Source organism: Vicia villosa, linkage group LG4 (assembly GCF_029867415.1).
Source record: "Vicia villosa cultivar HV-30 ecotype Madison, WI linkage group LG4, Vvil1.0, whole genome shotgun sequence".
Taxonomy (NCBI): domain Eukaryota; kingdom Viridiplantae; phylum Streptophyta; class Magnoliopsida; order Fabales; family Fabaceae; genus Vicia; species Vicia villosa.
This window is the reverse complement of record NC_081183.1, coordinates 176,319,879-176,334,291: the sequence shown is the minus strand read 5'-3', so window position 1 is coordinate 176,334,291 and position 14,413 is coordinate 176,319,879. Positions and strand designations below refer to the sequence as shown.

The 14,413-nt window shown below is 32.3% G+C and overlaps 1 protein-coding gene across 1 annotated transcript; it reads right to left on the bottom strand.

The window, feature by feature from the left end:
* Nucleotides 1–1,356: 1,356 nt before the first annotated feature.
* On the bottom strand, nucleotides 1,357–13,763 carry LOC131598370 (uncharacterized). The gene is made up of 5 exons (XM_058870982.1): nucleotides 12,840–13,763; nucleotides 12,654–12,768; nucleotides 12,176–12,392; nucleotides 2,682–3,010; nucleotides 1,357–2,648 (listed from the first exon to the last, which is right to left on the bottom strand). The coding sequence occupies exons 1-5, from the start codon at nucleotides 13,761–13,763 to the stop codon at nucleotides 1,357–1,359; spliced, it is 2,877 nt and encodes a 958-aa protein (XP_058726965.1).
* Between the last annotated feature and the right edge of the window lie 650 nt (nucleotides 13,764–14,413).

Genomic DNA, 14,413 nt, shown 5'->3' with positions numbered 1-14,413 from the left:
TAAAAATACTATAAAGGCAGTATACGTTAATTGTGACATAAACTATAAAAATGTATTCAAATGTTACATTAGAAAGAAATATAGAATAATTTAAAATATTAAAAAACATAGATTTGTTGTTTTAATTAACATTTTTTAAATAATCAGATAAACATATATAATAATATATTTAAATAAAATTAAATATTCAAGTATTTTAAAAACATACATTTTTTTTATTTCCAAATGTTCAAAATAAGTAATAGTAATTTCATGATGATTAAGAAACTGTCCAATAATAATATAATTTTTTCTAAGAATTTATATCGCATAATATTCATTTTAAAAATATTTTGAAATTAAAATATCTCTATTTATACGAGTTCTTATTTTATTAATCTGTTGATTTTTAAAATGTTTTTAAAGTATTTAAATGCATATATGTGAGAATTAGCGCCCACTCGTATGATTGATAAAGTAACCATCAAACGATGGACTTTCAAAATTAGAACGACGAGCTTTGTTAGAAAGGTACATAATTAAATCTATATAGATGAATAACATAAAAAAACTTCGATACTATGTTACTTGTCAGACCGATTTTTATTTGAACATCAAAACCTTTGGAGTATGACATTCAAGATACAAATAATCTTTATTGAATAAAACCCCTTCTAGGTATGCTTGAAATGAATATGTATGTTTTCTATAACTTTAATAATGGACCTTCTAGCATATGAAGATATATTAAGAGACCATAATGTTGCCTTCATTAAAAGTTTTTTCAACAAAGTAACTTCTAGTGGCTTAATATTTGCAAAAATTTGGACACACTAAGAAACATCATTAATCTTTCTCACAACCTTAGTCTTAAGGATGTAGTGTTTGAATTAACTGACTTCTTTGTGTTTTTTATTATGGTTAAGAGAAATAATACCAAATTTACATGCTTTAAAAAGAAATCAAATCCTTTCTCCATCATAATGATTATAAAAACTCATTTTGCTACTCGTCTTAGGAAATAAATCGACGTGTTCGCATAATTACTCAATAAAGAAACTATGTTCCTTTTAGTGCTTATAGTGTTAATCCTCCTTTTTCTTTGTTGAATGTTTTTTTATGTATGATGTTTTAAGCTTCAATTCCTAATTTACGTTTTACGTAATGTAATCTTTATTCTTAAAAAAAGAAAGATATTGAAACAAAGTCAAGTTAAATAATAATCAGATTGTATTAGTATATACACTAATATAAATTACAAATGTGAATCTTTAAATGAATTTCTAAAAAAATTAAATAATCGTCATATTGTAAACAATAATTTTTCAAGGGGTACTGGTTTCCCTTTTATCCATTTGTATTGATTTAATTTATTTTTTAGTTTAGTCCAATCAAATCATCTGTCAAATATTTCCTATACCAATTAGCTGAGTCAGTTGGTATACGCTTGAGACTATCATTAAAATCGACATGATAAAGCCCCCAATTTCTAGAATAGCCCGCTTGAAATTCAAATGTATCAAAAGCTGCCCAGGAAAAGTAACCACAAACATTTACACCAGCATCAATGGCTGCTTTGGTCGCGTTAATATGTGCAGCAATGTAAGCAACTCGATGTTCATCCTTCAATGGATTTGGTGTTTTGAAAGAAGCAATACCATTTTCAGTGATGTAGATTTTGGGGTTTTGGTACTTTTTCTTAATATAGAGTAAGAAGTCATATAATCCTTCAGGATAGACAAAGTTCAAACCGTATTGATCCATGTAGCCAAGAGTTTTTCCTTCCACGTTATAAACTTCTGACATAGCTAAGGCATCAAAATTGTCACCAAAAACCTTGGTTTTATTTGATTCATGTCTAGCAAAGTGAGAAGTATAATAATTGAGCCCAATAAAGTCTGTGCTTCCTTTTAACATTTGTTTATCTTTTTTTGTAAATTTGGGTAGCCTATTCCCCACTAGCTTTCTCATTATTTTTGGATAATCTCCATGGAAAATTGGCTTTAAAACCCATCCCCAATAGAAATCCATTAGTCTTTTAGCAGCAGCCACATCCTCTGGTTTAGAGCTGTAGGGATAATAACTTCCTGATGAAAGAGCAATTCCAATTTCTCCCCCTTGAAGTGCTTGAAATTTTGTTTTGTATAAATTTGATGTTGTAGCATGGGCAATTAGGAAATTATGAAGTATAATATATGCTTCTGTGCATATTTTACCCGTAGTTGGACATGCCTCAACAGACATATTATCAATATTGTGCATGTATTGAAATATAGCTGTGACCTCTCCCTCGTTGATTGTAGTCCAATATTTCACCCGATCTCCATATGTTTTGAATAAGAGTTCACTAAAATCCTTGAAATGTCTCACAATGGAGCGATTTAAGAAGCCGCCAAGTTTTTGTTGAAGAGCTAGCGGATAGTCAAAGTGCATGATAGTCACAAAAGGTTCAATACCATTTTTTAGCAACTCATTGATCAAATTGTTGTAGAAGTTGATACCTTCTTTGTTTATACCTCCTTTCAAGGTTCCATTTGGCATTATTCTATTCCAAGATATGGACATTCTATAAGAATTTACTCCGAGCTTCTTTAAAAGTTGTACGTCCTCCTTATAGCGCTTATAATATTCAATCTTTTTGGAAAACTTATCTACATCTAAATACACACCTTTTTTATGTTCAATTATATCATCCCATATACCAAGTCCTCTTCCTCCTTCATTAGAAGCTCCTTCAATCTGAAGGGCAGAAGATCCAGCACCAAACAAAAAGCCAGTTGGAAATGATCCTCGACCCGGAAAACTCGATGAATTTATGAATTTCAATATAGCATGATATGTATTAGTTGTAGTCCGTTCTCCATTCTGGGAAGAAAGTGAGTAGCTAAGTTCAAATTTGTTCTCCAAGGGAAATAGAACTTGTGCATGGGTGAAAATGTTGGAAATCCAAACAAACGACAAGATTGCAAGAACATTTTTAGAAATTCTTAAAGATGACATTATATATATTATTTGTATCAAAAGATAATTACTGAGGTTGATAATAAATCACACTTATTCAGAAGGAAGAGAAAAACAAATTTATACTATATTTCTATGTGTATGACAACTTGTAAGATGATAATTACTATTTTTCAAAAGCAGTTAAAAATGTTACAGATAAAACACATAATTGTATTCTTTTTAGAGTTATTTATAGACTTTCCAACTAGATAAAGTTGTCCCTAATGTCATGATCGTCATGCAATTTTCATTGTAATAAATTTTTTGTAAGTACCCATGCTGATGTGCTATTTTCATTAATAATAATGTCGCACCCCGTGCATTAACACATCACCACATTTTAGAACCCATACAAAAAATAGTTTTGCAACATTAAACAAGCACGGCTAAAGTAAAATTTTGTCAATTATAACTCTTGTTTTGAATTTGAAATGTTACACATAAATAGTTATTCATCTTTGTATAGAAAAATATTACAAAAAAATAAATTTTATCATATTTTGGCCCCTGTAACAAAAAATCCAAATTATGTTTAAAATTAACATATGTGATGATTATTTATTTGTAGATATCATTTTCCGACTTTCGTAGGATTTAGGTCTAGTCCCGCAAACATATTTATTTATTTTTGAAAATTTTAATATCAATAGCTATTTTTTAAATAAATAAATAAATAATTGCTTGACAAATAACTTAAAATATTGTTTATATATGTGTATACATACATAAGAAACATATAGAAATTTTGAATTTAATATTTAAAAAAATTAAATTTAAAAATAATTTATTATTAAATAATAATTAATTATAAATATTATATGATGTTCTTATGCCACATGTAAGCGAATATTTATTCATTCAACTTGGAATTCAAACCAAAGACAAATATTATTCAAATTGTCTACAAATTGTGTGTATTGTTGTTTTACCATAGTGTTTGGTGAAGATCAACATTCTGGTTGGTGATTGTGACAACTATTCTTTGAATTTGGGTGATTTAAAGTCCACCATAGGGTTTAGGGTTTGTTTGTGCATTATAATATTGTAAGGAGTTCTCATCGAATACGCTTATAATAATCAAAACATAGTGGAAAATTCTCTAAGGAGTAGAGGGACTAGGTCTAGATGTTGTCTTGGTATATAAGGGGTATAATTCTTGTATGTCTTTTATATTCTTGCTTTTAGTTTTTGTCCTTTACATTTAAGTTCAGTATAAAAACTATCACTCATTTCTGGATAATTAAAGGATAAGAAACCTTGCATAAAAACAAGAAATATCTACCAAATGTAATACATCCCCTCTATCAAATTCCCTGGATATACACTTCAATTCCACCTAAGCAAACCTTCATTTAGACCTTTGTTACCGCCTACAATGTCTGGATGCGAAACACTCCGCGGATTCCAACTCTTTTAGGATAACCTTGGCTTGCACGGGGACAACGTCTATCAAATGGTTCAACAGCAAAAATCTTGGGCCTCGGAAGAAAGGCTAGCTCAGATTGAAGAAAGCAAACACAACTTTAATCTGAAGAACAAAATTGTTCAAGATGCGACTTAATACAAAATTTACATTCTTGTGCCAAGGATGGATCCATAACTGGTCCAAAAATCTCAATCTCTCGATGGCACAAATACTGCACTCTTTCCTGTGATCCCAAAGGAATGAAATGTAGAGAGACTCCTCTCGAAATTCGCCATCCTGAGAAGAGAGAACAGTATGAAGAAGATGTTCCCAACTTTTTGCAAAAAACCAACCATGTGTCCACTCACATGTGTCCAGATTTACAACATAACTAAAGACCCAGATGAGCACGTCTAGTATGTGAATGACCTTCTATACTACTACCAAGATGACAAATATGTTGAATGCATGATCTTTACATTAAACTTAATCGAGACAACCCTAGCATGGTACATGTCCCTCCCATACGAAAGCATAAGTACTTGGTCTGACCTGTGCGAGGCTTTCATCACCTATTTCACTGATAAGAAGAGACAACCAACCACCATGACCATAGTTAGTGGGGTCAAGTAGGGTAAAAAGGAAACCTTGTACAAGTATATTGACTATAAGTTACCATAATTTTATCGTTATCATATGAACATGATATACAAATGCGATACAATATAGTATTTACACTAAAAAATAAATAAAATTCCATTATAAGTGTTATAATAACAATGGTTTAAAGGAAACAATATATGCATAACGAGATTGACATTACAGTAACAAATATATTAAGCATATATGTATATTGATGAAGCATATCTTCATGTGTCAATTTGTGATTTTCAATCATCTCTCAATTTCACCTATGTATCAATTACTAACATCAAAACATGTTTCTAACCTCAATTTTATAACATCAATTTCATGGATTCTCAACAAAACGTAACATGTCAAAAACCTAAAATTTGAATAACAAAATTCCTAAATCATGTAGTCACTCATTGCATACATCATTATACAAACCCATCATAATGGAGAAATCTCACCCTTATTTTAGGATTTGAGCTTCTAGGGTTGCCTCCTCTTCTCTCTATCTCTCTTCTTCTCTCTTTCTCTTCTCTTCTACTCTTTTTATTCTTTTCTTACTATCTTTCTCTTTTATCTCTTATTTTTACTAAACTCCTTACTAAATTCTATCTCACTAATGGGCTTAAGAAACAACACCTCCACTATTGGCAATTTCTTTATGCACCCACATGTCTACTTACAGACCCGCGGTGAAATCTCCAAAATACCCCTATATTTCGAATGTGCATCTTCAACAACACATTTTTCTATAAAAAAAGGGTGATTTCGGATATTCACATCCGAAGACACTTTGTTTTTTGGGAAAGGGGTGACTTCGGAGATGCACATCTGAAATAACCCAATTTATTGTCTTGGGATTTTTCAGATATGCATATCCGAAAAAACTCAATATTTGTTAAAAAAATTAAAATCAAGGTGAATCAATTGTATTAATATTATAATTAATTGTATTAATCAAAATATATAATTAAATATATACCATTTATAATTAATTAAATATTTAAATCAACACATTATTCTCATATAAAATTAATTAAAGAACAAAATTAATATAAGTTAAAAATTAATAATGCTTATAAATTAAAATGCCCCTATGTAAATTAAAATTCTATTTAATCTTTTTATTCTTTATTTATAACAATTTGTATTTAAGTTATTCTTTATTAATAATAACTCACTCTAATTATATTATAATTATATTATAAATAAATATTATTTTAAAATAAAATTAAAAAAATGGAATATTGGGATACTTCGGATATGAAAATCAAAATTAACCAATATCCCAAATTTCTTTTGGGAAGGGTTTTTTCGGATATGCATATCTGAAAAAACACCTGACATTTTAAATCCAGCATTTAAATGAAAAAAATTCAAAGAGGGGTGATTTCGGATATGCATTTCCGAAATCAGTAAAAATGTGGTAAGGTTGTCTTCGGATATGCATATCCGAAGGGTATTTTGGGAATATTATGGGTGTTTTCCACCCTATATGGGTGCATAAAGAAATTTCCCCACTATTTCTCATGCTAACACAACACAGGCCCAATTAATTATTTTTTGGCTTAAATGCACTTTTGGTCCCTGTAAGTTAGAGAGTTTTAGATTTTCGTCCCTGTAAGTTATTTTTTTTGTTTCAGTCCCTATATTTCACTTTCGCGTTCGTTTTAGTCCCTAAATCAAAATCTGCAGGAAAATTCGCAGGAAGATCGCAAGAAACCTGCAGATTTTCCTGCGAATTTTGGCTTTAGTGACTAAACCTCAAGCAAAAAGTAAGATATAGGGACTCAAAAAAAAAAACTTATAGGGACGAAAATCAAAAACTCGCTAACTTACAGGGACCAAAAGTGCATTTAAGCCTTATTTTTTTCATTTTCACACTTACTAACCCAAAACATGTATATCACAAATTAATTTAAATAATTCATATATTCACAAAATCACACAATTTAATTAATTAATATATCATATGTTAATTAAATAAATAAATAACTAATAAAATAATTAATATATGAATTTCGGGGTGTTACAACTTGAACTTGATTTCATGCCTTGATGCTTGTACTTTTTTATCTTTGAGTTTATACATGATTATCCTTTAGGGTTTCCATTATGATCTTACCATTTTCATATGATTAATATTTTGTCTTGATTACCATGCTTGTATGATTGAGATGTCTTGACATGATTTTTTTGTTTGATACTTGCCCACGAGTTTATGATATGCTTGACACATTTTGACCGTGATCTTGTATGCCTTACCTCTTGTATGATCTCAATGCTTGATATTTATTGAGATACTTTGCTTTGATGCTTGTTCATGTGCTCTTGAATGATCATTTATCATGATTGCTTGATGCTTGTTTATACATGGTTGATTGATGTTTATGTCTTGGTAACAAATTACATTGTCCACATGCTTGTTGGAATTATATTCTTTCACTATGATGTTTTGAATAGGTTTACCTATCTTGTTTTATTTGTGATTGTCTTTAAGACATGCTTTGATACTTGTACTTATTTGGCTTTGAACTTGCATGATGATCCTTTTCAGGTTTCCTTTTGCATAATCGGGTCTAGAACCCTAATTTGGTTGCGACGACCATTTCTTTTCATTAGTGGGTTTTATCGTTATTTTCCCTTCCCTTTCGAATAAATAAAGTTCAATGGCAAATTTGTTTTATTTCGAGCGTGTGATACGCTTGGGTATTTTTTGTGCTGTGACATGAGGTAGTTAACTTATAATGGACATGGGCTTGGGTCGGGCAAACCATTCTCAAGTTTGGTGAACAATGGCTTGCCTGTTCCGTTTTATGGCCCTTTCATACCATCTTTAGGCCTATTAAGTTATGGGATGATCCCTAATAAGACCGAATAAGGATTTTTTCCAGTATATGGTCCCTCAAGCACGAGGTCTGAGTAGGGATATGTGATTAAACAAGGTAGACAGTGATATATTTCCAAGAGACACTTGGAAAGACTAGTTCCCTAGGCGGTACTTGTAAAGGCGAGACCCTCAGGTGAGACCTATAAAGGCAAGTCCCTCATGTGAAATTCCTAAAGGCGGGTCCATAAGGAAATACTTGTAAAGGATATTCTCTCAAGCAAGACTTGTAAAACACTATAAGAAATATGCTCTCTAGCCACATGAAATGAGGTGAGATGCGAGGCGGTGCAACGTGAGGTGGCATTAAAGGCCGAAATGGAGGCGACATTGAAGGCTCAAATGGAGGCAATGCAGGGTGAACATCAGCGGGAAATAGAGGTCATTGCAAAGAGGCAATCTGATATGGAGGCGCAAATGCGGCAATTTATGCAATCGTTTGGTAGAAATCAAAACATGGGTGGTCGTGCGTTGAATCAGGAGAACGAAAATGATGGTGACATTAGCAACTTTCCCGACCCAGACTAATCGTTGATTTAATTTTATTTTTATTTTGTTTTTAATTTTGATTTTGAATTTGTGTAAGATATTTATTAATTTATAATTATATTATATTTAGTAATATTAGATTTATAATTTTAGTTTATTAATTTTATTATATTTTGGATTATTAATTTATATTTTTTAGTATATTTTGTTTATTAATTTAATTTATTAATTTATATATATATATATATATAATTTATTAATTGGTTTCAGAAATTATTTTAGAAAAAAGAAATGAGTGACGTGATTTCCATATCGCTAATTAGTAACATGTAAATCACGTCACAACATTCAATTATTCTTGGATATCTGTGTAACTTTTTGCGACGTGATTTTCACTTCACTAATTAGTGACATGAACACAACTTAGTTGCTACATGCTCTCCTGCGACATAATTAGTCATGTTGCAAAAATCAATTTGTGACGTGATTTTGCTTGTTGTGGCGTGAAAATCACGTCACTAATGAGCCTTTTTTGTAGTGAAGGAGACTCGCTTAGGAGATACTTGCTAAAGAGAGCCCCTCATGCGAGACATGTAAAGGCGAGTCTCTCAGGAGATACTTGTAAAGGTGAGTCCCTCAAGAAAACTTGTAAAGGAGAACCCCTCAAGTGAAACTTCTAAAGACGGGTATGTCCAAATCTTAGAACTTTGCTTTTGTATTATGAAGTCAAACTTGGAAAAGAAGAACAAAAGGAGATGTTTGAACTCAGAAAATGGAGAAAACGTGTAGAAAAAATGGTTATCATTCATCTATTTAAAGTTCTATGAGCTAGGGCATAGTGTGCATCATTTTCAATCCTAGTTCTGCACCTACGAGTAAATGATAAGATTCCTACAGGCTAGATCACACACATGAAAATAATCGATGGTCCATGATGATGGAACATTCCTTAGACAAAACTCATCATGCCTAAAAAGCAACGCTCTAGGATTCACCCCTAGAAAAGTTTGAGGGACTATCTCCAAGAAACGTTTGAGGGAATCGCCCAAAGAAACACTTGATGGACTTGTTTCAAGCAACACTTTAAGGACTCGCCCCAAGTAATGTTTCGTCATAGGCTTCAGTTAAAAATTGTGTACCTAATTTAATGACTCCGCCCTAGTAGGCCTTATGCTTGAGGGACTATGAATTGGATAACATTATTGGTCTTGGAGAGAAGCAACTTAGGATCTGAGCAACCCAAAGAAGTAGTGAAATACCTAGTGGAAGAGCTAGGGAGACGCAACCTCAGGTCGCCCGACTGTGACTTGGGTTGCCAGACCCAAACATGTGTCTAGCGTTTAACCATCTTACAAATACGTGGTATGTGAGGTGTCAAGGAGAAGCCAGATTGAGCACACTAGTAAAGGAGGAAACCTCCCTCAAATCTACGAGGAATAACCAGTACTCCCTTTATTCCCAAGAAGACATATTGGAGGATAAATTAGTCTAAACAAAAGATGAAAATTCATGGCAGAAATCAAAAAAGTATTACTAAAACTGTCGTAAAAATGAAAATTCATAATTAAACCTTAAAATCTTCACTTAATATAGTTTAAAATTATAAATATTAAAAACTTTCAATTTCCAAATAATTATTTTCAATATTATAACATAAAAAATTATTTATTTTTATTTCCATGGATGCACACCAAAAAAATTATAACAAAAAAAAAAATAGCATTACATAGTGTCTCATCTAGGAAAATTTAATTTAAAATAAGTAGGATGTCTAATTTAGTAATACAAGCTTCTTAATGAATTTGGAAAAATTTTAAATTTCCACAAACACGAGATGTAAAAAAGATTAATGTTGTAATATTGAAAATAATTATAAATAAAATGGAATTTTTTTTGAATTTAAACTTATTTTAGATTTTAGTTGAAGATTATATATTTTAGTGACAGATTCTGAGATATGTTATGAAGTTTTATCTTTTGTAATCTGAGTTATTTTCCTGAATCTTCATCTTTTGCAATGATTTTAGTGAGAGATTATGGATTTTAATGAACATTTGTCATGAATTTTCATACTTTTCATCTTTTGCGATGAACTTAGCATTCAATAAATCCGTCTCTATTTAATTTATGGGTTAAATATACAACACCCTCATATTTTATTTAAAACCCCCTCATTATTTTTTTAAATTCACGTGTAATTTTATTTTATTTTATATTTATTTATTTATAATTTTAATATTCTTTTTTTAATTATATATTTTATTTTATTTATATATTACTATATATTATTTCTTTTAGAAAATTTTGTAAAAAAAAATTTGCTTCACAAGAGAATTGAATCCTTTGCCTATTGGTTACAAACACTTGCTTTTTCCCACTACACCGGATTTACTTGATTGTTATATGTGATGATTTTAATTTTGGGTTAATTATGCCAAGGGTCCCTATAAGTATGCGACCCTGCATTTTTAGTCCCTGTAAAATTTTTCTACGAATAATGATCCCTGCAAAATTTGACGTCACCTGTTATGGTCCCTCCCGTTAGTTTTCACTAACGGAGGATGGCGTGGCTTGCCAGGTGTATGTTATTATGTGACACGTTGGTTAGTCTTTATAATAATGGTGTTTGATCCATGAGTAAACCCTAAATCAGCTCCTCATTCTTCCCTCTTCCCCCAAAAGCGTGCCTCTCATTCTTCAATATTGTTCATAGTCTTCTTCATCTTTCTTCATCATTCTCAGTCGCGTGAAGCTATGGTGTCTTATTCAAATAGAAGCAAATCGATTTTAGTAGTTCAGTCAACAGGTGTGAGCAATCGTAGATGGAGAATGTGGGCCTGCAATCTTTGTATGATCTCGTATTATTGCAAGAATGGTCGTAATCGAGGGAGACTCTTCTGGAGATGTCCCTTTTGGAAAAGCGATGAAACGTGCAATCTCTTCGAATGGGATGATGATATGGGACCAGGGCACGATGTAATCAAGACTTTAGATGAAGAATGGACAAATGATTCAACTAAGATAAGGGAGATGCAATCTGTTGAAGCCTTGAAGGATTTATATGAGTCAGCAATGAAGAAGAATGTGGAATTGCATATCCAACAGATGTCAGATGGATTTGTGGAAAGATGAAATCAATTTGCATTGCTATTTCGTTCATGGTCAATTTGTATTTGCTAATGAAATGTAAATGTTGAAGGATTATGGGCAAATTGTAGTTTTTGCCAAAACTTGTAATGTGTAATTGTTTGTTTCTGAAATTGAATGCAATGTTGTAGTATGGCTTTAATGATTCTTTGTTAATCCTGTTGTTGTTATAAGACCTATAATTTGACAATGTTGCAGTATGGGTTTAATAAGAATAAGTGTTTGTTAATGTTATAAGACCTATAATTTCACATGTTCCATAATTAGTGACCTATAATTTGACATGTTCCATTATAAGTGACCTATAAATTGGCATCTTCCATAATATGTGATATATAACTTGCACATGTTCCATAATTAGTGACCTATAATTTGACTTATAATTTGAATACATCAGCAGATATCTTCCATAATATAAGGCACCATAATTAGTAGACATAACTCTAATTCGACATAATAAGGTGACCTTGAATAAGGTTCATCATCAGTACTTTTTGCAGCATAGTTTACTGACTTGAGTTAAACATAAAAGGTTCCAAAAGATTACAAGTAAACATAACAAACATGCAGAGTTAAGCATTTGATTACAAAAAAGGTTACAAAACAACATAATCAGTGCATCCTTTGTTCACTGAGTTAAGCCTTTATAGATGTCACCCCATTTCTTTTTCTTGATGACACCACTAGTTGAATCTTCTGTGGCTTCATCCTCCTCAGTGATAACCAATGGGTCATCTGGTTTTTTTCCTGGACCTGCAACAACCTTTGTCTTAAGGCTCCTGAGTCTGTCACTTTGCCTTTTTGCCACTTGAACATCACTTTTACTTTTTTTGGCCTTGGTTTGCACTTCTATTGAAGATGATGCAGGTGGTTAGGCATGCACTTGTGCTGAAGATGATGCAGGTGGTTTGAATCGTTTGGTCTTAGCCTTTTTTGGAACCAGGCCAAAGAAAATTATGGGTCCATCCCTGGGCTTGGTAGCAGTAGTAGCAGCAGTTGGTTGAGACTCCTTTATTCATGGGTGAAGTATCCACATGCAAAGGCCGAATGTCCAATATATCATCCCAATCCAGCAAGGCCTCTAGTGTTTCAGCATCTCATTCATAGTACTTATCAACAGGTGAAGACTGTGATGGTTGTGATGTCCCACTTGTTCCAGCTCCATCACAGCTCCATCAGTTTTCCTAGATTTGACATTCTTTGAAGCTTTGGCTTTAGGCATATGCTGCAAAAAATAATTCAGGATGAGAAAATAATTCAGGTAAGTAAATATCATATAACAAGTCAATTGAATACCTTATCTTTAGTTGCTTGGGCTGTTTGACTGGCCTGTGTTGGCACATCTTCAGTAGGCACATTGTTTGTTGGAACTTCTTCACTTGGAACATTGTTTGTTGGCACACCTATAGCAACAATTTGCCCATTTTTCATGCAAGTCCTTTTGTTGTGACCTAGTTCAAAACAAACCTTGCACTTATGACTAGTATTAGTTCTCTGCAATTTATTCTGATTAACTTCATCAGGTTCTCTCCTACGTAACCTTTTGGGCCTCCCTGCACCATGTTTGTACAGTGGTGGAAACATATCAGTTTGAGAGGTTCTGGGCCATTTATTTTGTCCATTCAAAAGGGTGATGATTTCATTGTAGCATGTTTCATATGTACTCTTATGATAACATTTGTTTACATAGCTCACTGAGTCATCCACCTTCCTATGAATGGCTGCCACTGCATGTCTACATGGTATGGCAACTAGCTCCCAAAAGTTGCAACTACATGTATGTTTTTCTAGGTCCAGTACAAAGCTATCGGTAAAAAGTACATTGGTAACCTGAAATGAAAACCTACCAGCATATGCTGTTGTCCAACTTTCACTCTTCTCAATCTCTCTATCTAGACTTTTTAATGGTTTAGACATTATTTGACCATTGTATCCATCTACCTTTTCTCTAAGGGTTGCAAACCTTCCCATTATATAATTCCTAATCCACTCAAGCATAGTAATTACTAGCTTGTCCCTTTGAAGTAAGATTGTTGCATTAAAAGACTCAATCAAATTGTTCATTAACACATCACACTTTAAGAAGAAAGGGAAAGCATACTTACACCATTTGTTTTTCGGAATTGCATCCAACCACTCATAAGCTTCCAATTTGGCCTCCTTGATCATGAGCTTCTTTGCTTCATGTGCCTCAAAATAGGTAGCCTTGGCAGCTACCATCATGAGATCTCTGAACAAAGTTCCTCCACCAAACTTCTTTTTGAAGTTTGCTGATAAGTGCAAATTGTATCTATTTTTGTGTGTAAGTTTTGTTGCACTTATCTATTCTTTTTGACAATAGCGTTTGAATAAACGTTGATTTGTTTGTAAATACGTTTACTTTACGAATAATTGTATTTTAGTGTATTTATGTACCGTTTGATAGTTTAATGTCTTTTTGTAGGTATTCTTGCATATTTGGAGACTCGAGTAATAAAGTGTCGAAGACACGGCTCCGAATGCGCATTTTGAGGAAATAAAGTGCCAAAGTTCTGTCAAACTCGCTAAGCGAAAATTCTAGCGTGCTATGGCCTAATTCTATTTCTCTTTGGCAATAGCTGAAGCTTCGTAAGCTCTCTTAGTGAGATATAGCTCGCTTAGCGAGATCATTTTTGTCGTTTAGTGTAAAATATCTATGAATAGTGTACGGATAAGTAGAAGCTCGCTTAGCGAGATCTATATCGCTTAGTGTCATACCCCAAAATTTACCCGTTTTAATTCACGTCTTTTAATTTATTAAGGGGGTTAAAAATTAAGAGCCATAGGGTTTAATATATCTATTATTAAACTCGATCTCTTATAAAACTCTCTAAAAAAAAGGATGTGCAAAT

Coding starts and splice junctions, on each gene's coding strand:
- LOC131598370 (XM_058870982.1), bottom strand. CDS start 13,763: ATGGTAGCTGCCAAGGCTACCTATTTTGAGGCACATGAAGCAAAGAAG. Junction 12,769..12,839: donor CCCAAGCAACTAAAGATAAG/GTATTCAATTGA, acceptor TATTTTTTGCAG/CATATGCCTAAAGCCAAAGC. Junction 3,011..12,175: donor ATCTATAAAGGCTTAACTCA/GTGAACAAAGGA, acceptor TATCAACCTCAG/TAATTATCTTTTGATACAAA.